General features: G+C 41.9%; 1 protein-coding gene across 3 annotated transcripts; it reads left to right on the top strand.

The window, feature by feature from the left end:
• Positions 1-17259: 17259 nt before the first annotated feature.
• On the top strand, positions 17260-24008 carry psma4 (proteasome 20S subunit alpha 4). Of its 3 annotated transcripts, none has more exons than XM_053641456.1 (9): positions 17260-17341; positions 17809-17834; positions 17955-17997; positions 18312-18474; positions 19966-20043; positions 20692-20780; positions 20880-21010; positions 23296-23419; positions 23720-24008. In XM_053641456.1, the coding sequence occupies exons 2-9, from the start codon at positions 17832-17834 to the stop codon at positions 23872-23874; spliced, it is 786 nt and encodes a 261-aa protein (XP_053497431.1). In that variant the 5' UTR covers positions 17260-17341; positions 17809-17831; the 3' UTR covers positions 23875-24008. The 3 variants fall into 3 exon arrangements, with proteins under 3 accessions (XP_053497431.1, XP_053497433.1, XP_053497432.1); XM_053641458.1 differs by having other exon boundaries at positions 17295-17341; positions 17777-17834; XM_053641457.1 differs by having other exon boundaries at positions 17296-17341; positions 17780-17834.
• Positions 24009-25205: the final 1197 nt, after the last annotated feature.

A 25205-nucleotide genomic window follows, 5' to 3' on the forward strand; every position in this document is an offset into this window, starting at 1 on the left:
AACACACCTCAACACACCTCAACACACCTTGACACACCTCTACACACCTGACCACACCTCTATACACTTCAGCAAACCTTGACACACCTCTACACACCTCAACACACCTCAACACACTTCAACACACATCAACAAACCTTGACACACCTCTACACACCTCAACACATCTCAACACACCTCAACAAACCTTGACACACCTCTACACACCTGACCACACCTCTACACACTTCAACAAACCTTGACACACCTCTACACACTTCAACAAACCTTGACACACCTCTACACACCTGAACACACCTCTACACACCTCAACAAACCTTGACACACCTCTACACACCTGACTACACCTCTACACACTTCAACAAACCTTGACACACCTCTACACACTTCAACAAACCTTGACACACCTCTACACACTTCAACAAACCTTGACACACCTCTACACACCTGACCACACCTCTACACACTTCGACAAACCTTGACACACCTCTACACACTTCAACAAACCTTGACACACCTCTACACACCTGAACACACCTCTACACACCTCAACACAAATCAACAAACCTTGACACACCTCTACACACCCAAACACACATCAACAAACCTTGACACACCTCTACACACCGAACACACCTCTACACACCTCAACACACCTCAACACACATCAACAAACCTTGACACACCTCAACACACCTGACTACACCTCTACACACTTCAACAAAACTCGACACACCTCTACACACTTCAACAAAACTCGACACACCTCTACACACCTGACTACACCTCTACACACTTCAACAAAACTCGACACACCTCTACACACTTCAACAAAACTCGACACACCTCTACACACCTGACTACACCTCTACACACTTCAACAAAACTCGACACACCTCTACACACCTGACCACACCTCTACACACTTCAACAAAACTCGACACACCTCTACACACCTGACCACACCTCTACACACTTCAACAAAACTTGACACACCTCTACACACCTGAACACACCTCAACACACATCAACAAACCTTGACACACCTCTACACACCTGAACACACCTCAACACACATCAACAAACCTTGAGACACCTCTACACACCTGAACACACCTCTACACACCTCACCACACATCAACAAACCTTGACACACCTCTACACACCTGAACACACCTCAACACACATCAACAAACCTTGACACACCTCTACACACCCGAACACACCTCTACACACCTCACCACACCTCAACAAACCTTGACACACCTCTACACACCCGAACACAACTCTAGACACCTCTATGCACCTGAACACATCTCTAGACACCACTATGCACCGGAACACAACTCTAGACACCTCTATGCATCTGAACACACCTAAACATACCTCAACACACCTGAACACACTTCAACACACACACATAGGGTTAGGGTTAACAGTAAACGGTTAATTTCATGCTCATAATCACACATTGTAAATAATAATAATAATAATAATAATAATAATAAACAACTTTATAAAGCGCCTTTAAATGCAGCTTCTCAAAGTGCTGTACACAAAATAAGCAGTACACAGAAAAATAAAACATAAAGTTAATAAGAACAACAAAAACATTAATAATAATAATAATAATAATAATAATAATAATTAAAAAATAATAATAATAAAAAAAACATCAGCAGCCAAATGCAAGTTTAAAATGTGTCTTGAGTTGAGCTTTAAAAATGCCAAAAGTCTGAGCTTCCCTGAGTTCAGGAGGAAGAGAGTTCCCAAGTGAGGGAGCAGAGACAGAAAAACACCCGTCACCCGTAGATTTTAAGCAGGTTTGTGGAGCAGTTAACAAATTACACTGTGAGAAGCGCAGTCTGCGATTTGGGGTGTAAGGGATTAATAAAGCAGATAAGTAATGCGGAGCCAAGCCATGTAGTGCCTTGTATGTCAACATCATGATCTTAAAATCAACACGGAACCTGACCCAGAGCCAGTGTAAGGACTCCAGAACAGGAGTAATATGTTCACATTTCCTGGTCCCTGTCAGGATCCTGGCGGCAGAGTTTTGAACATATTGCAATTTGTTAATTGTGGATTTAGAAACTCCGGCTAAAACGGCGTTGCAGTAATCCAGCCGAGTGACAACAAATGAGTTAATTAGCTTTTCAGCCACAGAGAAGTTTAGCATGGGGCGCATCCATCCATCCATCCATCCATCCATCCGTCCATCTTCTATACCGCTTATCCTTTTCAGGGTCACGGGGAACCTGGAGCCTATTCCAGGAAGCATCGGGCACGAGGCGGGGTACACCCTGGACAGGGTGCCAGTCCATCGCAGGGCACAATCACATACACACTCACACACCCATTCATACACTACAGACACTTTAGACTCGCCAATCAGCTCTGAACAAAAAAATTAAATGTAAGGCTTTTATCGAAAATTACTCCAAGGTTCCTCATTTTATTTTGGGTCTCTAGAACGGAGCCATTAACAAACAAAGACAGTGGAGCAGCTTTGCGAATTTGATGACGGGAGCCTATAAGCATAAGTTCAGTTTTCCCGCTGTTCAGGCACAGGAAATTATTGCTCATCCATGTTTTTATCTCAGAAATACAATCAGAAAGAAAACAAACATCAAGGTTTTCACCAGATTTTGAGTGAATATAGATTTGGGCATCGTCAGCATAGAAGTGATGACGGAGGCCGAGGGATCGCAGCAGATGCCCAAGTGGAGATAGATAAATATCGAAGAGTAGAGGGCCTAAAACTGATCCCTGAGGAACACCAGTGAGCACAGAGCTAGTGTCAGACCTGTAGCCACCCACAGAAATAAACTGGGAACGGTCAGTAAAATAGGATTTAAACCAGTTTAAAACTGTCCCAGACACTTTCTTTCTTTGGTACAGGTGTAACAGCAGCAGTCTTTAGTACTGCTGGAACGATAAGAGTCTCCAGTGATTCATTTATAATGCTGAGGATAGTAGGACACCAAACATCGAAGCACGATTTAAATAGGTTTGTGGGAATTGGATCCAGCAAGCAAGTGGTTGATTTCATGTTGGATTCCTCCCTTGTGAGAGCCTCGGAATCAAGCAGTGAGAAATGAGTGAAAGAAACACCAGTGAACCCAGATGGACGGAGTGAAGTGGCAGAGTCAGGTGTGACAAGAATTTCTTTGCGAACATTATCAATCTTAGAATTAAAATAACTGAAGAAAAGAGTCACATAACTGCTGAGAAACAGGCAAGGTGGTAACAGCATTAATTTGAAGCAATCTGTTTATGGTTTGAAACAAGTGTCTGGGATTATTTTGATTGTTTCCAATAGCCTGAGAGAAGTAAGAGGATCTTTCAGTCTCCATTAGTGCTCGATAATCACCCAGAAGATCCTTCCACGCTTGATAGTACACATTCGGTCCAGTAAGGTGCCGTTTGCGCTCCATTTTCCGACAAGCAGCCTTTATAGAGCGCAGATTGTCATTATACCAGGGAGCAGAGCGGGAGAATGTGACCTTACGTGACCTTAGAGGAGCAAAAGAGTCAAGATTAGCAACAAGTGCAGAAACTAAACTCCGACACTAATTTTCAAATTACAATAATACACTAACACAATAAACTATGTCTTCCAAAACTCTAACACATGTTCTCGACCAACAGGAACATTTAGTCGATCATAGCACAATGTCATAAAAACACTAACATCAGATAGAATTACAGAAACTTGTCATATATCAAGGAGGTAACGCTGGACTTCATTTCCCAGCAGCCACTGCACCATACTACATCATTGTCACATGAGCACCTGCACCTGTATCACGTTTCTGTTTAACGAGCACTCCTATATATAACCGTTTTTTGTACCGCTTCCTCGTCTTACATATTGTCTAACGTCACCTTTGTCCCTGTACCATGTTTTGTTTCCTAGTTTATGTTTAGCTTTAGCCACAGTATTCTGCCTAGGTGTCTTAGTGTCTTTGTTTTGTTGTTTGTTTGTTTATTAAATGTTTGAAGATCTGCGCTTGCTTCCGTATCCTTCTTTGTAATGTGATAAAACTCCATTATTGTATGTGTCAGGTCTGCCCGTATACAGTAGACAGTATAATGTATTGATCATAGATTGTGCTTTGCACTGCAGTTTCTTTTGAAGCCTCTCTACATGTTTGTTTTGTTGGGTTTAGTAAATGCATGCGTTTTGTTTCTTTTGCTGCAGAAATTCAATACAAAAAATGAATGACCCATCTCCGAGTAACTTTATAGAATGTGCGGTTTATGAAAAAAAAGAAGACGGAGACAGAATTGCTGCAGTAAAGGCTCTATTTCCAAAAGAAAAAAAGTCATCTTCTGCCATACAGGCATACAGTCACTGTACAGTAATAATATACATGGTAAAATGACTGTATTTACACTTTGCAGTGAGAGGAGCCCTTTGTCCCGGTACTCGTCTTCATCACCTTTGTCCCGGTACTCGTCTTCATCACCTTTGTCCCGGTACTCGTCTTCACCACCTTTGTCCCGGTACCCGTCTTCATCACCTTTGTCCCGGTACTCGTCTTCACCACCTTTGTCCCGGTACCCGTCTTCATCACCTTTGTCCCGGTACCCGTCTTCCTCACCCATGTCCCGGTACTCGTCTTCATCACCCGTGTCCCGGTACTCGTCTTCATCACCTTTGTCCCGGTACCCGTCTTCATCACCTTTGTCCCGGTACCCGTCTTCATCACCTTTGTCCCGGTACTCGTCTTCATCACCTTTGTCCCGGTACCCGTCTTCATCACCTTTGTCCCGGTACCCGTCTTCATCACCTTTGTCCCGGTACTCGTCTTCATCACCTTTGTCCTGGTACTTGTCTTCATCACCCTTGTCCTGGTACCCGTCTTCATCACCTTTGTCCTGGTACCCGTCTTCATCACCCTTGTCCTGTTACCCGTCTTCCTCACCTTTGTCCTGGTACCCGTCTTCATCACCTTTGTCCCGGTACTCGTCTTCATCACCTTTGTCCCGGTACTCGTCTTCATCACCTTTGTCCCGGTACCCGTCTTCATCACCTTTGTCCCGGTACTCGTCTTCATCACCTTTGTCCCGGTACTCGTCTTCATCACCTTTGTCCTGCTACCCGTCTTCATCACCCTTGTCCTGGTACTCGTCTTCATCACCTTTGTCCTGGTACTTATCTTCATCACCCTTGTCCTGGTACCCGTCTTCATCACCTTTGTCCTGGTACCCGTCTTCATCACCCTTGTCCTGTTACCCGTCTTCCTCACCTTTGTCCTGGTACCCGTCTTCATCACCTTTGTCCTGGTACCCGTCTTCATCACCTTTGTCCTGTTACCCGTCTTCCTCACCTTTGTCCTGGTACTTGTCTTCCTCGCCCTCGTGTGGGCATTTTTCATACTTTATTTTTGTTGCTCTATATCGTTCCTTTTCCACACAAGATCAGCCCAAAGAGGTCCTCGTTTACTGTATACCACATGGTAACACGATTGAAAGAACCTCAACAACTGAGTGTGTTTCCTAGATGGGAATCAGCTGTGATTGATCTATTTGCATAACTTCAATCAGCTGTTTCTCAGTAGCAATGGAATAGAATACAGGGGATATATATGTGTTTCATTTTACAATATGAACAGCTGTTCACTTTGACTTTAGCCTATAAGTTAGATTTAGAACATGATGTTATCTGTTCTGACATACAGTGTGAAAGCATTTGTAAATTTGGCAGTAAAAATCCATTGTTTTGGTCTTGTTCAAGCATTTTAAATTTGTGTTGACTGTATGACTTTTCTGTCAAAGCAACAAGAAATGTGTTAATTGTGTAGCCTACACAGACGGGTGTTGCGCTAACTGTGTTGAGAGTTTAGGAAAATTGTTAAAAGTATTGAAAAAATTGTCATAGCAATCGTAAAAAAAAAAAAAAAAAAAAAAACTGTAAACACAGCCATCAGCAAAAACTATGCACCTACAGGCCAATTTGCACATGTTTACATACTCTTTTCAAAACTGTTCAGCTTTAGTTCAAAACCCAACACAAAACTGAATGGGTAATACTGTAAGGAAATATATTCCAAATCTAAAAAAAAGAAGTACTATCAAAACGATTCCCATTGATGATTCCCACAGCTGATTCCCACTGTAGCTCGAACACCTACCCAGGTGTTAGTCTTTCAAATTCATTACCATCTATATAAAAGGAGACATCTTAGGAATAATTTTACAGTAATGTAGGCATGGACCCTGCCGGAGATGAAGTGGCTAACAGAGGAAGAAGACTGGCTGGGAGAGGGAGAGGAGTACATATACGTGGTGAAAGAAGACTGAGATCGGGAGCTGTAGTCTCAGATGAGATTAGGGCTACTGTAATTGATCGTGTAATAAATCATGGTTTATGAGAGAAGCTAGTCTGAGAGTGCAGCCAAAGCTGCAATGCTCAACAGTGCCATCTATTGTGAGAATTTTCAAGCAAAACAACAGGTAAGATGTGCATTCGAAGGGCATGTGACTGAACTGCACATTTCAGACTTACATTGAGCAAAGCCTCCAAACCCGCTAGTGTTGTTTTTGTAATTCTGCTTAGACCCCAAATGTTACCTCCCACAGGTGGGAGAGGTAGGAAACTGCAGTCGTTGATATGGTCATCAAAAACAAACTCACAGAGATTCGGGAAGGAGTGTTGGCAGACAACACCACATTTGGAAATATTCACAATGTAAGTATAACAACAATTTTTTTTAAAAAAAGTCTTGAAAAAAAAAAAAATCAAGTCAGGATGAAGCAGTTGTACACTGTCTTTGAACGAGTCACTCAACACAGGAACCAATATAGTGCCCTCCACTAAATATGAGCAAAGAAGGCTGTGAAAAATTGTCTTTATTTGTTTAACCTTTTGATATCTTGTTCAAACAATTCACAAAAATACTCTGCTCTCATGCATATAAAACATTTGCAAACAAAACATGTTTATCTAGAAAAAAAAAACATCGTCAAATATAAGGGTGCAACAATTATTGGCACTATGAATTCATATGAGAAAAATATATTCCCATTGCTATTTTACATTTTTTTAGTACACTTGGGTGACTAGGAACATGAAATTGTTCAACCATGTTTCACAGGGGTATAAATATGAGGTAACACACAGACCAGATTCCCTTAGTCATTCATAATGGATAAGACCAAGGAATATAGCTGTGATGTGCGGCAAAAGGTTGTTGAGCTTCACACAATGTGAAGTGGCTATAAGAAGCCACCGCACAATGTAGTCCACAAGCATTGAAAATGCACAAGCATTGAAAATGACCATTACCACCATCAGGGCAATAATTAAGAAGTTCCAGTCCACTGGAAATGTTATGAATCGACCTGGAATTGGACGCCTCTGTATCGTCTCAACGCAGTGTGAAGAGGACGGTTCAAATGGACAAAAATCTCCAAGGATCACAGCTGGAGAATTGTAGAAGTTAGTTGCGTCTTGGGGTCAGAAAGTCTCCAAAACTGCAATCCGAAGTCACCGACATCACCACAAGTTGTTTGGAAGGGGTTCAAGAAAAAAGCCTCTACTCTCATCCAAAAACAAACTCGAGCGTCTTCAGTGTGCCAGACACTACTGGAACGTCAAATGGGATCGGGTTCTATGGTCAGATGAAACCAAAATAGAGCTTTTTGGTAATAAACACCAGAGGTGGTTTTGGTACACAGAGAGGTAGCCATATGGGAAAGTACGTCATACCCACGATTAAATTTGGTGGTGGCTCTTTAATGTTTTGGGGCTGTTTTTCTGCCAGAGGACCTGGACATTTTGTTAGGATACATGGCATTATGGACTCTATCAAATATCAACAGATATTAAATGAGAACCTGACTGCCTCTGCCAGAAAGATTAAAATGAGCCGTGGTTGGATCTTCCAGCAGGACAATGATCCAAAACATACATCAAAATCAACACAGAAATGGTTTACTGACCACAAAATCAAGGTCCTGCCATGACCATCCCAGTCCCCTGACCCGAACCCCATAGAAAACCTGTGGGGTGAACTGAAGAGGAGAGTCCACCAGCGTGGACCTCGAAATTTGAAGGATCTGGAGAGATTCAGTATGGAGGAACGCTCTCAGATCCCTCGCCATGTATTCTCCAACCTCATCAGGCATTATAGGAGAAGACTCAGAGCTCGACAAAGGGAGGTAGCACAAAGTATTGACTAAAAGTGTGCCAATAATTGTTGCACACCTATATTTAACAAAGACCTTTTTCATAAACCTGTGTTGTGTTGGCATGAAAACATACCAACGGTATGTTTTCATGTATGATGTAAATTACTGTAACTCTTATGTTGCTTTGTGGATTTATTTTAGAGGGTCATGGGGAATCGAGGGTCATGGCAGGCAAACACACCACATATTCATCTTTGCGGATGATTCGGGTTTCAACTTAGCCAAAACACGGCGGCGAGGAAGGAATATGATTGGGAAAGAGCCATAGTGGATGTCCCTGGCCAGAGGGCTGCCAATATCACAATGCGTGCAGCAATATCCACTGAAGGACTGCTGTTACACAAACCACTAATTTGGCCATACAACACAGAGCATCTCATTTCATTCCTGGATGACCTCATGGAAGGGTTGTGCCAGGTGAAGAAAGGAATGAAGTGAGGCGAAATCAGCCCACATTTATAATTGTATAGCTTGTTGGGTGACAACCTTTGCTAGTGTTGTGGAAGAATGATTTGATTCGAGACATGTTTGAAGGGTTTTGGTAGTTTTAGTGCATTATGAGTGTGAAAGTAACTGCTGTGCCAAGCTGAAAGTTGGTTATGAGAACTGTGTGAAGCGTTTTGAAAAAGTGGCCTAAGTATTGAGAAATGGGTCCTAGCGATTGTATATATATAAATATATATATATATATATATATATATATATATATATATATATATATATATATATATATATATATTTTTTTTAAAGTGAGTGATGTATGTGCTCAGTGAATTTCACTCTGCGGTTACATCAGTTTATCCTTTCACCCTCCCTTCCCAATAAACTTCAAGGTACTGTGCAGTACATAGCCTACTATTTTACAGCATCCTATCATTGGTACTGGATCTGGAAGGATCTGGATCTCTCTCACATTGGCTAATGTCTCCTGATGGTTCATGAGTCCACCATCAGGAGAACACTGAACGATAATGGTGTGCCTGGCAGGGTTTGCAAGGAGAAAGTCACTGCTCTCTAAAAAGAACATTGCTGCCATCTGCAGTTTGCTAACGATCACATGGACAAGCCAGAAGGCAAGTGGAAAAATGTTTTGTGGACGGATAAGACTAAAATAGACATTTTAATTTAAATGAGAAGTGTTCGAACCTTATCTTATCTGTGAAACATGGTGGTGGCATGGTATCATGGTATCATTTAATTGGCTTGCCATTATTGATGGAACAATGAGATCTGAATTATACCAGTGAGTTTTAAAGGAAAATGTCAGGACATCTATCTGTGATCTGTCACGGAAATTAGACGACACTTGTCTTCTCAGGTGTAGAAGTTTATTACAGAAGGATGAATGCAGGATAGAAGAAAGCAGGATAGAAGAATGAGAGCGCTCTGAAGCACTCGTCTCTCACATGCACTATATAAGATTAAACTAAGGAGTGCTGGACATCTGCGAGTCTTGATAAGGGAGTTCTAGGTGGTTTTAGCCAGTTTGGTGGTTTCAAGGTCGTAGCAGATGAGCAGACATTCCTGAAGGCAATAACATGTTTGTGTCAATGTAAGAGGAAAGAACATTCCTACTAGTCTCTATGACATGACAAGAGGCATTATTCACTGATGAACATGAACAGAGTTATTACAAAGTGAGAAATTAATCATTTCCCTCACAGATCTGAATCGCAAGAGAAACTGGGTCATGCAAAAAGACAACGACCCAAAGCACACAAGTCGTTCTACCAAAGAATGTTTAAAGAGGAATAAAGTTAATGTTTTGGAATGGCCAAGTCAATGTCCTGACCTTAATCCAATAGAAATGTTGTGGAAAGACCTGAAAGAAGTAGTCCCAGAGTTGAAGCTGTTCTGTACTGAGGAATGGCCTAAAATTCCCCCGAGCCGATGTGAAGGACTGATCAACAGTTACTAGAAATGTTTGGTTGCAGTTATTGCTGCACCACATACTGAAAGCAAAGGTTCACATACTTTTTCCACTCACAGATATGTAACATTGGTTCCTTTTCCTCAATTAATAAAGGACCAAGTCTAATATTTTTGTCTCCTTTGTTAAATTGGGTTCGCTATATCTAATTTTAGGACTTATTTGAAAATCTGATGGGGGTTTGGTTCCTACACAGACTCACTATCATCTGTAAACCACGCTTGAGGACACCGTTTCCTTAGGTCCTGGCACCTTGGGGCTCACTGGGTGGTGCTTTCTGTGCCCGGGGTGCCCACTTGTGCAGCGTAGTGGAATTTGTTGAAGGGCAGCACATTGTGGCATGTTTGATGAATGCTGACGTTCTTGGCATGGATTTTCATCGGACTTTTAATCAACTTTTGTAGCTGTAGCAGATCTAGTCTGCCAAGACCAAACCTACTTACAATTTCAATTCCGATCAATAAAAGCTGTTAATCTCATTCTGAGAGCTGTCATGACGAAAATGTACTAACACACTATTTTCTTAACAAAGGTCTGCGTGCTAACGTGTGCACACTTTGGGTGGGAAAAGGGATTTTCTAATAAACACATATGGACGTGCATGAAGTACTTTTCTATGACGTTTTTCACGTTTATGATGGACTGTGGTACAAAGTATGATTGTTTGAATCAAAATGCATAATTTGAAGTGTGAAAAAGTACAAATCTGAGAAAAAAGGTCTAGAATGCTATTATTCATCAAGTATGTCAAATATATCCCACTATTTTCTTAACAAACTGTGCAGTGTTTCCATTAATTACCTAAAGTGTGGAGGCCCGCCCCCGTCTAATTTGTTCCGCCACAGTTTCATAATGAACTGAAAATATTTTCTACACTTCTCATAATAACATTGAAGATGTTTTACACCTTTGCTTCGGCAAACCATCTCGTTCTTCAGCTCGTTTGAGAAAAAACGCAGCTCTTAAGTGTGGGGAATGATTTTACTTGTGCATACAGATTTTCTGGCATGTGAGGAAACTCTGAATGCACAAGCAAAATCATTCCCCACACGCTTCTATCACTTCTGCTCGCACAAATACTTTTTCTTTTTGACAGCAGTGGGTGGACCCAACTGGTTTGACTGTAACCTCGAACATCATTGGCTAACACATTTTTTTCCAGAAATCAGATCTGATTGGCTGCCTGCGACTATGACGAACCATTAGCGAAGTTACCTGTTCTGCATGAGAGAGATGGCTTTTGTTGTTGTTGTTGTTGTTGTTGTTGTTGATAGTTATAAAAAGAAAATAAATAAATAACTCACATGAAGAGTCTCTGTTGAGTGTATGCACAAGCAATACACTCAACATGCGAGAGTCAATAATGCGCTCGGATTTTTGGCACATATTTACCTCCATAAGCATGCCCTCAGATTCATCTGGAGGGTCATTGGTCCACTCACCCCAGTCTCACAAAATCCTGTGGTAAACACTGTTTTTCCAGCAGTTTCAAGCCATTGCGGTCTTGGGAAAAAGGTTTTTCTAACAGTTTTCTAAGGTTTTTCATATGCACATGCATGACATACATTTCTATGCTATTTGTCACATGTTTATCATGCAATATGATACTAAATATTACTGTTGTTTTTGTATCGATATATATATTTATTGGGAATAATCATACAAATGTGAATCATGCAAATGCACTATAGAAATATCAGCACATTCCCTTTTTTCATCTTAATAATAACCCTGAAACCCCCCCCCCCTCCCCCATCCCCTCCAAAAAATTAACAGAAACACTTAAATAACACAATTGCCCCTGCCCCTTCCGAACATGGTCCATTGGTTACATTATTCACGATCATTTGATACTACTAAAGGTAGAGAAACAACAATAAGCTACATAGGTAAAGTTTATCATGACAAACTTTGATGTTGGCTTGAGAAAGCAAGTCTGAAAGATACATAGAGTGCCAATCATTATGTATGTATGTATGTATGTATGTATGTATGTATGGATGGATGGATGGATGGAGTGCCAATAATTGTATAGCTGGATAGATAGATAGATAGATAGATAGAGTGCCAATAGTTGTAGAGATAGATAGATAGAGTGCCAATAGTTGTAGAGATAGATAGATAGATAGATAGATAGATAGATAGATAGATTTTGAAGCAGTTTTGGATAATTTTACTTAGTTAAAATTTAGTTAATTGTATGGTAATCTTTTGTAGAAAAGAGTCAAATAACTCAGTCAACATTAAATCCTTTTAACGAGAAAAGCTTTTGGTCCCAAGTCCCTTCAATACAGAGTGACAAGAGCAAATATCGTCATTTGAGTTAGCCTAATATAGTCAGCAAAAGTATGAAAAACATATGTATGTATATATATGTTTTCCAATGAGTTTCCAATGACAAAATTTTACAGACAATTTAAACATTGGGTTACAGGAGTTAAAGAAAAAACATCACGTTTTCTTAAAAGGTACAGCATAATAAAATATTTTCCATCAAGTTTAACTAGATAGGTACATTTCGTCACGAGAAACTTTGATGTTGGCTTGACAAAGCAAGTCCCAATACTTATGGAGTGAGACAGAATCCCAGTACTTTTGGAGCAAGACAGCGTTCCAATACTTTTAGGCATCAGGCATGTGCACTCAGCACGGATATGTTTGCCAGTACTTTTAGAGCTAGACAGATAGGGTGGCAATAGTTTTGGTGTGCATGTGTGTGTAAGTTTTGACAGTTGGAGCCAGGCTCTGAGCATTTGCTCAATTTAAGTGAATGGGAGTTTGACAGATAGGGTGGCAATACTTTTAGAGTTGGACAGATAGGGTGCCAATAGTTTTAGAGATGGCCGTATAGGGTGCCAATACTTTTAACACTGGCCATGCAGGGTGCCAATACTTGCAGTGTGCATGTGTGTGAGTTTTGACAGTTGGAGCCAGGCTCTGAACATTCCCTCGATGTAAGTGAATGGGAGTTTTCATCATCCACGACGGGAATAGCGAGAGTCCGATCATTCTAGATAAATAGAGCCTAACCAGTGTGATCAGTCTGAAGGACCGTGCTGAGCTTCTTGTAAGTAGCTTGAAACCTCAAGGAGTTAGAACAGTCAGAAATTTTTTATACAAGTGAATGGGAATTTTTGGCCATTTTGAGGTTCCGTACTGGGAATTCTGTAATTCTGATCACTTAGAAACTTCATACCACACCTCTCATCAATAAGTCAATCAATTTGACACCTCCTTCATGCATTTATGAAAAACAGTGTGGGGCGAGTTACGCACACAAGTTTTGTGTGGAAGAATATATATATAATAAGAAAACATGTACACTTCCTGAAGAAAATGTGAGTGGTGCTTGCTGTGGTAAAACTCGGCACTGGGCAGTTGCTACCATGATGCAAGTGACTGCAAGAAAGCCAAACCATGAGTCAGCATAGTGTTCTAGTGCTGAAATATGGCTTATGAAATATGTTAAATGGTTGCTAGGGTGCTCTAAATGGTTGCAAGGTTGTTGCTAGGCGTTTGCTAGAGTGATCTGAATGGTGTTCTGGGTGGATGCTATGTGGTTGCTAGACGGTTGCTAGGAAGTTATGGGTGGTTGCTAGGGTGAATTAGCATGTTTTAACACAATGCTAACATGAATTAGCATGTTGCTAGCACATTTTAGCACATTGCTAGCATGAATTAACATGATGCTGGCATGTTTTAGCATGCTGTTAGCATGAATTACCACTCTGCTAACATGGATTAGCATGTTGCTAGTATGTTTTAGCACACTGCTAGCAAGAATTAGCATGTTGATAGCATGAATTAGCATATTATATCACACTGCTAACATGAATTAACATGTTGCTGGCATGTTTTAGCATGCTGTTAGCATGAATTACCACTCTGCTAACATGGATTAACATGTTGCTAATATGTTTTAGCACACTGATAGCATGAATTAGCACTTTGTTAACATGGATTAGCATGGTGCTAATATGTTTTAGCACACTGCTAGCAAGAATTGATATGTCACTAGCATGTTTTAGCATGTTTGAGCACATTGCAAGCATGATTTAACATGATAACATGTTTAGGACATTGTTAGAATTAATTAGCATGTTGGTAGCATGAATTAGCATTTTGCTAGCATGTTATAGCATATTGCTAACATTAATGACAATGTTGTTAGCATGTTTTAGCATGTTGCTTGTATTAATTAGCATGTTGCTAGCATGTTTCAGCTCTCATCTGTGCAGTCCCCTCACTGCCCCACTGTCCTCTGTGCAGTTCCCTTGCTTTACAGCATTCACAGTCCCCTCGCTGCCCCACAGTCCACTGTGCTGTCCCCTCACTGCCCCACTGTCCTCTGTGCAGTCCCCACGCTGCCCTACGTTACTTTGTGCTGTCCCCACTCTGCCCCACTCTCCTCTGTGCTGTCCGTTCACTGCTACACTCTCCTCTGTGCAATCCCCTCACTGCCCAGCAGCCCCACTCTCCTCTATGCAGTCCCCACACTGCCCCACTCTCCTCTGTGCCGTTCCCTCACTGCCCCACTCTCATCTGTCCTGTCCCCTCACTGCCCTGCTCTCCTCTATGCAGTCCCCTCATTGCCCCACTCTCCTCTGTGCAGTCCCCTCACTGCCCCACTCTCCTTTGTGCAGTTCCCTCACTGCCCTACTCTCATCTGTGCAGTCCCCTCACTGCCCCACTCTCCTCTGTGCAGTCCCCTCACTGCCCCACTCTCCTTTGTGCAGTCCCCTTATTGCCCCACTGTCCTCTGTGCAGTTCCCTCACTGCCCCACTGTCCGCTGAACGGTTCCCTTCCTTTTCAGCATTCACAGTCCCCTTGCTGCCCCACAGTCCACTTTGCTGTCCCCTCACTGCCTCACTGTCCTCTGTGCAGTCCCCACACTGCCCCACTCTTCTCTGTGCCCCCTTCTTGTTGCCCAACAGCCCCACTCTCCTCTGAGAAGGCCCCTCACTGCCCAGCTGCCCCACTCTCCTTTGTGCAGGCCCCCCACTGCCCAGAAGCCCCAATCTCCTCTGTTCAGTCCACTCACTGCCCCACTCACCTCTGTGCAATCCCCTCGCTTCCCAGCAGCCCCACTCTCATCTGTGCCGTCCTCTCACTGCCCGATTCTCCTCTCTGCAGTCCCCTAACTGCCTCACTCCTCTCTGTGCAGGCTCCTCACTGCCCAGCAGCCCCGCTCTCCTCTGTGCAGTCCCCTAATTGCTCCACTCTCCTCTTTGCAGTCCCCTCACTGCCACACTCTCCTCTTTGCAGTCCCCTCACTGCCACACTCTCCTCTGTGCAGTCCCCTCACTGCCCAGCAGCCCCACTCTCCTCTGTGCAGTTGCCTCACTGCCCAGCAGCGCCACTCTCCTCTGTGCCGTCCTCTCACTGTCCGACTCTCCTCTGGGCAGTCCCCTTGCTGCCCAGCAGCCCCACTCACCTCTGTGCAGTCCCCTCGCTGCCCAGCAGCCGCACTCACCTCTGTGCCTTCCCCTTGCTGCCACACTGTCCTCTATGAAGTCCACTCGCATTCCAACAGCCGCACTCACTTCTGTGCCATCCGCTCGTAGCCCAGCAGCCCTCTCACTTCTGTGCCGTCCCCTTGCTGCCCAGCAGCTCCACTCACCTTTGTGCCTTCCCTTCGCAGCCCAGCAGCCCCACTCACTTCTGTTCTGTCCCCTCGCTGCCACACTGTCCTCTGTGCAGTCCACTTGCAGCCCAGGAGACCCACTCATGTCTGCGCCATCCACTCGCTGCCCAACAGCCCCACTCACCTCTGTGCAGTACCCTCGTAGCCCAGCAGCCCCACTCACCTCTGTTCTGTCCCTTTGCTGCCACACTGTCCTCTTTGATGTCCCCTTGCAGCCCAGGAGACCCAATCATGTCTGTGCCGTCCTCTTGCAGCCCAGCAGCCCCACTCGCCTCTGTGCCCTCCCCTCTCTGCCAGCAGCCCCACTCAGCTCTGTGCATTACCCTCATAGCCCAGCAGCCCCACTCACATCTGTTCTGTCCCCACGCAGCCCAAAGCCACACTCACCTCTGTGCCGTCCCCTCGCAGCTGGGCTTTTTTTTTTCTTTCACAATTTGAGCCCGATGAAGCTCGACATTGTCATCCTGGAATATGCCTGTGCCATCAGGGAAGAAATAATCCACCGATGGGATAACCTGGTCATTCAGTACATTCAGGTACTCAGCTGAGTTCATTTTATTGTTGCATAATGTTGCTGAGCCTCGACGTGACCAACTGAAGCAACTCCAGATCATAACACTGCCTCCAGAGGCTTGTACAATAGGCCCTGTGCATGATGGTTGCATCGCTTCATGTGCTTCTCTTTTTACCCTGACACACCCATCACTTTGGAGTAGGTTAAATCTGGAGATATCAGACCACATGACTTTTTTTTTACATTGCTCTACAGTTCCATCTTTATGCTCCCTAGCAAACTGAAGTTACGTTTTTGCTCTGAACAATAAAATTGTTTTAATCTGATTAGCCTCACACTGATTAGGCCACACAACTGTTTAGTCCCAATCCTGTAAATTCTCATTGCATTGTGCATGTGAAAATGCTCTTACTTTCACTTTTAAACATAGCCATGAGTTCTGCTGTCGACTGATTTCGACGTGACTTCACCAAACATTTTAAAGATCTCTGATCACGGTCATTCAAAATTTTGAAGATTTAAAAAAAATTTTTACGACCAAGTTTCTTCCTCAAAAGTTGACATTAAAGTTCACAGCTGTCCTTCCAGGATTTAAAAATGTGTTGGACAGCTCTTAACCAAATTCCACGGATTTCAGCAATCTCCTTAGTTGTTTTCTTTGCTTGATGTAGGCCAATAATTTGCCTATTCTGAAACACAGTAACTTCTTTTCCACGACCACGGTATATGTCTTCTGATATGGTTGTTTAAGAAATGAGAAGCTACACACTGCATCAGTAAGGGTTAAAAGAATTGTTGCCAGCTGAAACATATTAATCACTGCAATAATGATCCAATCTTAGGCTCTTAAGTATTTGCTTATTTAAAACCAAACAGAGACTTTTTTTTTGTTTTTGTTTTGGTCAGGCAGTGTATGTAATATGTAGTGCGAGTCACGCCGGTAGTTCAGCCTCCGGACGCTAGGTGGCGCTGTGAGCGCTTAGGTGTGAAACACGGGCGCTGCTGCGAAGTGCATCTTCCCCGCCGGTCAGAACAGCAACAGCACTCTGTCAGGTAACTCACTAATGTTTGTTATAGTTAACTACACTCGGAGATCATTTTAACACAAAATTAAAATAAAGGCCGAGCTGATATGAGTTTACTGCTACGTATATGTGTGCGCGCGAGGTGTATATATATATAGACGCACACGTATTTATTTCTTCCTCGCGCTAGAAGTAAAAGTTGCTGCTTCATGCTCGCTAAGCCTGTTCACTTCCGGTCCACTGAGACGCCTCCTCTGGATTAATCTCACTCTGCTGCAGTATAAGAACTCCAGAATCATTGTGATATCCGTTAGAAAGACCTGAGTTGTATATCGCACTGGACTTTAGTCAGCAATGTTAGCAAGCTAGCTAGCTAGCATGTTTACAATGCTAACTCATTAGCTAGCCGAGTTGCTTTCTGTTTCTGTTTCCGGTGTATTGTCATTGTGATTTCTTCACACAGCAGCTCCTGATTTCTTTTCTGGGTTTTTGCAGGATTTCTATAATAAGAAGTCGCCATGGTGAGTCAAGATTGAAGTATCAAGTGTGATTTATTTATTGTTTACTTGCCAAAGGGTATAATTAGGGTTCTCAGACACTGTGTGTGTGTGTCCTGATAATGTGTGTTTGTCTCTCTGTAGTCTCGGAGATATGATTCAAGAACCACCATCTTTTCCCCTGAAGGTCAGTATGATTTATAAATGAGTACTTGGTGGCAGTTTAAGACACTAAGATCAGGAGATCTTGTGCTTAATGTTATAAAGAACCCAGTTAATGGTTCTGTCAGAAATCCATTCCTTATCAACACTTTAGATGTAATAAGATAGTATCCACCCCCCACAGACCCTGCACAGCCATGGTGAATAATTAATCTAGGACCTGTATGATCTTATGCCAATGAAAAGCACTCAGGATGTCAGGATGTATACATAAGAACATTTATTCAATGCGATGATTGGTGAACGCGTTAACGGACCCGTTTCTTCCGTCTTTAACAGGGCGCCTCTATCAGGTGGAATATGCCATGGAGGCTATTGGTCACGCTGGAACCTGTTTAGGGATTTTAGCCAACGACGGCGTGCTGCTGGCGGCGGAGAGAAGGAACATCCACAAGCTGCTGGATGAGGTGTTTTTTTCAGAGAAGATCTACAAACTTAACGAGTAAGTCTGTACTCGGTCTGTATTTAATAAGGTCCCTTATTAGTCTTCGGATTCGGGTTCTGTCCATTTTATTCCACTCAGCTGGAGGTTTTCAAGGTGTCCCAGTGAACACGTCTAACAAGCCACACGCAGGTATAGCTCCAATCGCCCTCCAGTCCTGGTTTTACGGTCTTGCGAATTTCCATTTGAAAATATCACAAGAAGTGATTTAATCATCCCGAGCCGTTAAATAAAGAGAGGAAAACGAGCATTTCCACCATGTCAGGTTTAAGTTGAGTAAGGAGGTGTAATATTACCAGCTGTGTGAATCACAAAAACTCAGCTGGATGGTGGATTTTTAAGAGATTCTGCAGTAATACATGGTTTAAAGAAAAAAAACATACTATGACTTTTTACCATATAGTCCTTTTTATCATGTTCACACGACCGACATTTTCTGATCCTGATCAGTGTAGAGCGAAAGGTCAAAATGAAATAAAAACAGCATAGCCTATCTTATAACTTTCTAATTATAATCATCATTAACGTTTAATAATTTTTTTTTTTTGGTCAAAATCGTCATTTTGTTTTCTCCTTCGGACAAAAAAAAAAACAACCTGATATGCAGCTTTACCAAAATTGTTCGGTGCCATCACTGATGATCATCTTGAACTGATGTTCAATATACACTCACTGTCCAGTTTATTAGGAACCCCCCTGTACAGAAATGCAAATATCTAATCAGGGTACCATGAGGCAGCAGCTCGGCGCGTCTCGACCCAAATCTGTGGAAAAATTTGCAAGCTCCTCCGAATATTGTTGTGGTCGCTTGATTTTGCGCTAATTTCTGCATTCACAAAATCATGAAATCCTGGAGGGGTTTTTTTTTCCAGAAACTGCTGATCTCCGGGGGTTTTCACAGATTTCAACAACCGTCTAAACTTTTATAATAGAGAATGTTGCGGGGAGAGAATAATAAATAAATAAATAAATAAAGCTCCACCCAGTAAGCAGTAGCTCTGTGAGTGGACACACCTTGTTAATGAGAGAGGTCAAAGGAGAACGGACAGTCTCGTATCAACCCACATCACTCTTTACAACAGCTGTGAACAGAGAAGCATCTCCGAATACAAAATGTTAACCAGTTTTAGAATGGGGTTCCTAATAATTTGGTCGTTGTTTAATGTTAGCTAGGTCGAACATACACTTAATAGATTATTGCACATTAACGAGCTCAAAATATTCTCCATTTACTGTGACGGAAAGCGAGGGGGCGCGGGGCTTCCAGGAAGCGTCCGATAAAATATCGGAGAGTGAAAAACACTTACGTAGATCATTCCAGATTCATGTGCCGATGAATTTTTTTGTTTTATCATGGAGAATAATACGCTCTTTTGAAGTATTGTTGAGGGATAACTCGTATAAGTGTAGAGATGATAATATGGTTATATTACACAAGCCTGATTTCTTTCCCTGCATTGTTTTTATATATATCATTTTGCTGTGTTACAGAGACATGGCATGCAGCGTAGCAGGAATCACGTCTGATGCCAACGTCCTCACAAATGAACTGCGGCTAATCGCACAGAGGTGAGAGAAATCAGAATGGGTCAAATATTTTAGTCCACTTGTATATGACTAACAGCACTTCCCCATAGAGGTCGAGCGATTAGTGTGTTTTACCGATACTGTGGATCAATAAGTTGGCTGGTACTTGTCGATATCGGTTGATTAATCGGTTCGTCTTTACAACTGATACTGAATGAAAACATAACACTCAAAGTAAAACATTGCTGAAGTTTATTACAAAAACAAACAGTACTGACTGTACCATGATAATGTACTGTACGTTTTTAAATGAAATAAATATTAACATATTAACTGTTAATAAATATTAAAGTAAATAAAATATATACATCCAGACTGAACCAAAAAGCAACAATACAAAATAACTCGTAAAAAATAGAGACATCCAAAATGAATTACTTCAAATAGCAACAAAATTAGTCAGTGATAGTTTTTATTTCGGCCTCTAGAGGCCGCTCTCGTACTGTATAATGATAGCGGACCCTTCTCTGCTGCTCCTGGACGCAACCGGGAAAAACTCTCGGTGTGGAATCAATCAGTTTATCAGTCGAGCTCTACTTCACCACTGAACGATGCAGCTCGCAATGGCCTGGGTAAAAATCTGTAAATATTTCACCCTAGAAAGCTATTTGTGTGTGTGTGTATCCACAGGTATCTCCTCCAGTACCAGGAGCCCATCCCCTGTGAACAGCTGGTTACAGCTCTGTGTGACATCAAACAAGCCTATACACAGTTTGGAGGTATCGCCTTCATCTTTTGGAGAAACATTACTCTGTTAAATCTTGAGGAGTAAAGCTTGAGGTGCAAACGCTGCTTCTGCTCTGTGTGTGTGTTTGTAGGGAAAAGACCATTCGGTGTGTCTCTGCTGTATATGGGCTGGGATAAACACTATGGCTTCCAGCTGTACCAGAGTGACCCCAGTGGAAACTACGGAGGCTGGAAGGCGACCTGCATCGGCAACAACAGCGCGGTAAGTGCTGCCCTTGCACTGTAGTAGGAATGCAGGCGTGTGAAAGAAACAGCAGAGTAGGCGGATCCTCCAGGTTTCTAGATGTAAGACTGAGGTAAGTCTGTATATAAGTGTGTTTTGCATTTCAGACGTGTTTCGGATCTGAAATGCCTTTCTCCACTATGCATGTAGGGCACTAGGCAGATTGTGACGTGTCATACTGTTGGGTGGAAAAATGATTTTGCTTATTGCGAGTCGACGTTTTCGCTCTAAAATAACATACCAGGTGTTTGCGTGGAACTGGCGTTACTTGAAAATAAAAGAAACACTGTAAACATAATAAAAACAAGCAATTTAAACTCAACAGTATATTCCAGATAGAAAAGTGCAGTAATTCATGCAGATTATACGAGCTGAAGTCGATCGAGTCGAGGTTTACGTCAGGATGCGAAAATCTTTACCCGAAATGATAGGATTTTTGTGAATAAAGACTGAGGTCATGTTGGGAATAAAAGGGTAACGCTGACAGAAACAGTAAACTGAAGAAAGTCATTGCCGGTGACTCTGGGTATCTGCTAAAGCTAGCGGCGTCGCATTACGTGCGTATGATGTCATGTGCCGTCGACTAGGAAGCGGCTTATACTTCCGGTTAGTAAAAAAAACAAAAACGCTCGTGTTATATTTGAGATGATATTACCTTTCTAAAATCCACACACTAGACGGTAGAGTACATAGTGTATAGTGTAAGTGTACAGTACCTCATTTGGGACACGACTTTAGTATTTACTCTCCGAAGCGTGTTTTCAGAACAGAAGTAACGTAGGGAGTAAACACGCCCCATGTTTAAAAATGCAGACCAACTAATCCATAATGACATTCATTGACAACGATTTTCTTTATCGATTTAATGATTAGTTTTTGCAGCTCTAGTCCAAATCATATCTAATTGATTAATCCTGACACGTTTCAGGCTTCACCCTAGGGCTGGCGATATGACAAAAATATCATCATCTCTCAGAAAGGTGCATCACGTAATCGTTTATCACGGTATCTATATTATATCTCTATTTATTGAGATCGTTGGTATGGTGATGTATTTTTTTTTTTTTTTTACATTTTTAGTAATTACAAATTAAATGGTACTGAATGGATGCTGTTTTACTTTAAATATTGTCAAGCTCAGTTTACCATTTAAAATTTTTATTTTTATTTTACTATTGTTTTGTGGACAGTTTTAGATACATTATATATCGGGATGCGCATCGTGTATCATAGTATCGGGATATGATATTTTTGTCATATTGCCCAGCCCTAAGTTCGAGTGTAAATGCTGATCTCCTGGGATTTTCACACACAACAGTCTCTAGAGTTTATTCAGAATGGGGCAATAAAGAAATATTTAAACAGCTTAAACAGTTCGGCGCTTACTAAAGGACATTCAGTGACTGATAATGATCCATAATATGTAATGTATAGCACTGTACACTTAGTTGATTGTGAAGTGTTGGCCACTAGGGGGTGTGAGAGCCTCAGCGATGCCAGTCGGTGCATTCCAGAACATTCTGTCCCAGTCTGTTTCTAACAGCGAGCTAAAATAAATAAATGAATGAATAAATCTTGATTCTGAAAGCAGTTTCATTACGTTCTTGTTTTTGTTAAAATCTTTTCATTCTTGCCAGATTTACACTACAGGTCAAAAGTTTACACACTCCTTCTTTATTTTTATTTTCCCCCACATTTTAGAAGAATAATAAACTCTGGAGTAACACAAAAGAGTTTCTGGGAATTATGTTCGGATTCAAAAATCCAAAATAAATCAAAATGATTTAATATTTTATCATCTTCAAAGTCGACGCCCTCTTCACCTAGAATTTACAGAAATGTATTCTCGGCGTTTTCTCGACTGATTTCTTGAGGAATTTCCCCGAGATGCTTTTTAAACAGTATTAAAGGAGTTCACGCCGACGCCGGACTCTTATCGGCTGCTTTTCGGAATATTTCGCTCCGAGTCGTCCGTTTAAATAAGATATTTTTTTGTAAATAAAATACGTTTTCGAATGAAAGAAATGAACACGTTGGCACGTTTATATTTTTGTCTACGCCACCGATTTCAAACATTTAATCACACACCGTCAGATCGAAAGCTTTTTAAGATCATGTGAAACATTTCAGCCGAGTGTCCAAAAACTTTTGACTGGTAGTATATATTTTTTTGTTGTTTTTTTTTAAAATGTTTATTTATTTATTTATAAATATAAAGAATCAACTAATATAAGCGTCTGGACGTGTGTGTGTGTGTGTTGCAGGCCGCTGTGTCAATGCTGAAGCAGGACTTTAAAGAGGGAGAGATGACGCTCTCTTCAGCTCTCGCGCTCGCTGTTAAAGTGCTCAACAAGACCATGGACGTCAGCAAGCTCTCTGCAGAGAAAGGTGTGTGTGTGTGTGTGTGTGTGTGTGTGTGTGTGTGTGTGTGATGGAATGGAAAATACACAGATACCTCTTAGACGAGTTAATTGAGATGCCTGAGAATTCATTATGCATAGCCGTGCCTGTAGCCGTGTCCGATCCCACACGTGCAGCTCTGTAGGTTTTTGAGGTGGTGTAACAGCATCCCGAGTTTCCTACTGTCTCTATAACATACGCGTCAAATCAATAGTTTATGCTCGATATCTTTAGCCGGTTTTGTCTCTCCTGCTGATTCCACGCCTCCTCCTTTTGTGTTTCGTCTAGTCGAGATCGCCACGTTGACGCGAGAGAACGGTAAGACCAGAATCAAGGTTCTCAAACAGAAAGAGGTGGAAGAGTTGATCAAGAAGCACGAAGCAGAGGAGGCCAAGGCGGAGAAAGACAAGAAAGAGAAAGAACAGAAAGAGAAAGACAAATGAGAAACCTGCACTTCCTCCTTTTTAAAATCCAAAAAAAAAAAAAAGTGGAGTTGAATTCGTAGTACAACACTCGGTCCTGTCTGTATGTCTGATTTTTATTTTATCTTTTTTCTTTAATAAACACAACACGGTGATTGGTGTCTGGATGGTTCTGAGTTTCACAGAGCACTAAAAGATGTGTGTGTGTGTGTGTGAACAGTGTGTATAATTTATGCATCTAAATGTATCCGGGATTAGTTGGTAACGGACCAGGGATCAGTACCATGAAGCTGGTTTAGGTGGCTAGCCAATTAAGGAAGTTTCAGTTTAGTTTGTACCAACCCTGGGTTTTAGGTACGATGAAAGTGGCTCGACTTTGACCGGAGTTTATCGCCATAGTAACTTACGCTCCATGGCTGACCTGCTCCGGGGTAGGATATGTTCTGGGTAAGAGAACTCAAACCCAACTTGGACCAATCAGGTGTCAGCAAAGTGACACATAAGTGACGCAACTAATTCAACTCCCCGGTGCAAACTGTAAGAAGAGCACTTCACTGAGAAACATTTCATTAAAACAGTTGAAATGACGACATGAAAGATGTCGGGGTTATAAGTGTTCAATCTGTTTATTCTCGTGAACCTACAAAAGTAAACTTGTGTATTTACACAATCAGTAATGTTCCTGAGCTTTTGGCGGTTAGTGTAGGTTTAAATTCCTCATATTTCTGCTAAATAATTTCTTGCTTTTTAACTGGATGTATGCACACCTGCCCCCCCTGCCATGTTGAACGCTATTGGCTGTTCGGTGCCGACGTCACAGGTTCATGTGCACGCGCTCGTGGACTCATCATAGTTTAAGGATCAAAGCCCGAGTTGACAGTATGTTCATAACCAGCGTCATGGTACCAATAAAGCCTGATTAGATTGCTTTGCTTTGGTTTGTCACCTCGAAACTAATCCCGTAACCCTGAGTTTGTCAAACTAGCTTCACGGTACAGGCCCCAGGGGTCTCGTTCATCAAAGCAGGCGTAGAACAAGGTCTAAATTCGTGCAGAAAAACCTGTACGCAATAAAGCTCGGTCAATCCCACGCGTTCTGAATTGCTCTGCTCGTACGCAGCTACTCCCCAAGAAACTCCTCCCCAAATTTCCACGAATGTTAAACAACTTCCCTTTTGAAAAGTTGAGCAGCATTCGCAAAAGTAAAAAGAGTCAAATAAAAAAAATATTCATTTGGCACTTTTACAAGTTATATACATGGGAAATATACAAAATTTTTTATATTTATTTATTTTTAGGATTTATGGCCGCGTGTCTCTCCTATAGCACGAATTCATTTTTAATTTAAATCCC

Source organism: Ictalurus furcatus, chromosome 14, assembly GCF_023375685.1.
Source record: "Ictalurus furcatus strain D&B chromosome 14, Billie_1.0, whole genome shotgun sequence".
Classification (NCBI taxonomy): domain Eukaryota; kingdom Metazoa; phylum Chordata; class Actinopteri; order Siluriformes; family Ictaluridae; genus Ictalurus; species Ictalurus furcatus.

What these genes read in the sequence shown, in the direction of transcription:
- psma4 (XM_053641456.1), top strand. An exon ending in GCATCGGCAACAACAGCGCG is followed by an intron (nt 21,011 to 23,295) that starts GTAAGTGCTGCC and finishes TGTGTGTTGCAG; the next exon opens with GCCGCTGTGTCAATGCTGAA. An exon ending in CAAGCTCTCTGCAGAGAAAG is followed by an intron (nt 23,420 to 23,719) that starts GTGTGTGTGTGT and finishes TGTTTCGTCTAG; the next exon opens with TCGAGATCGCCACGTTGACG.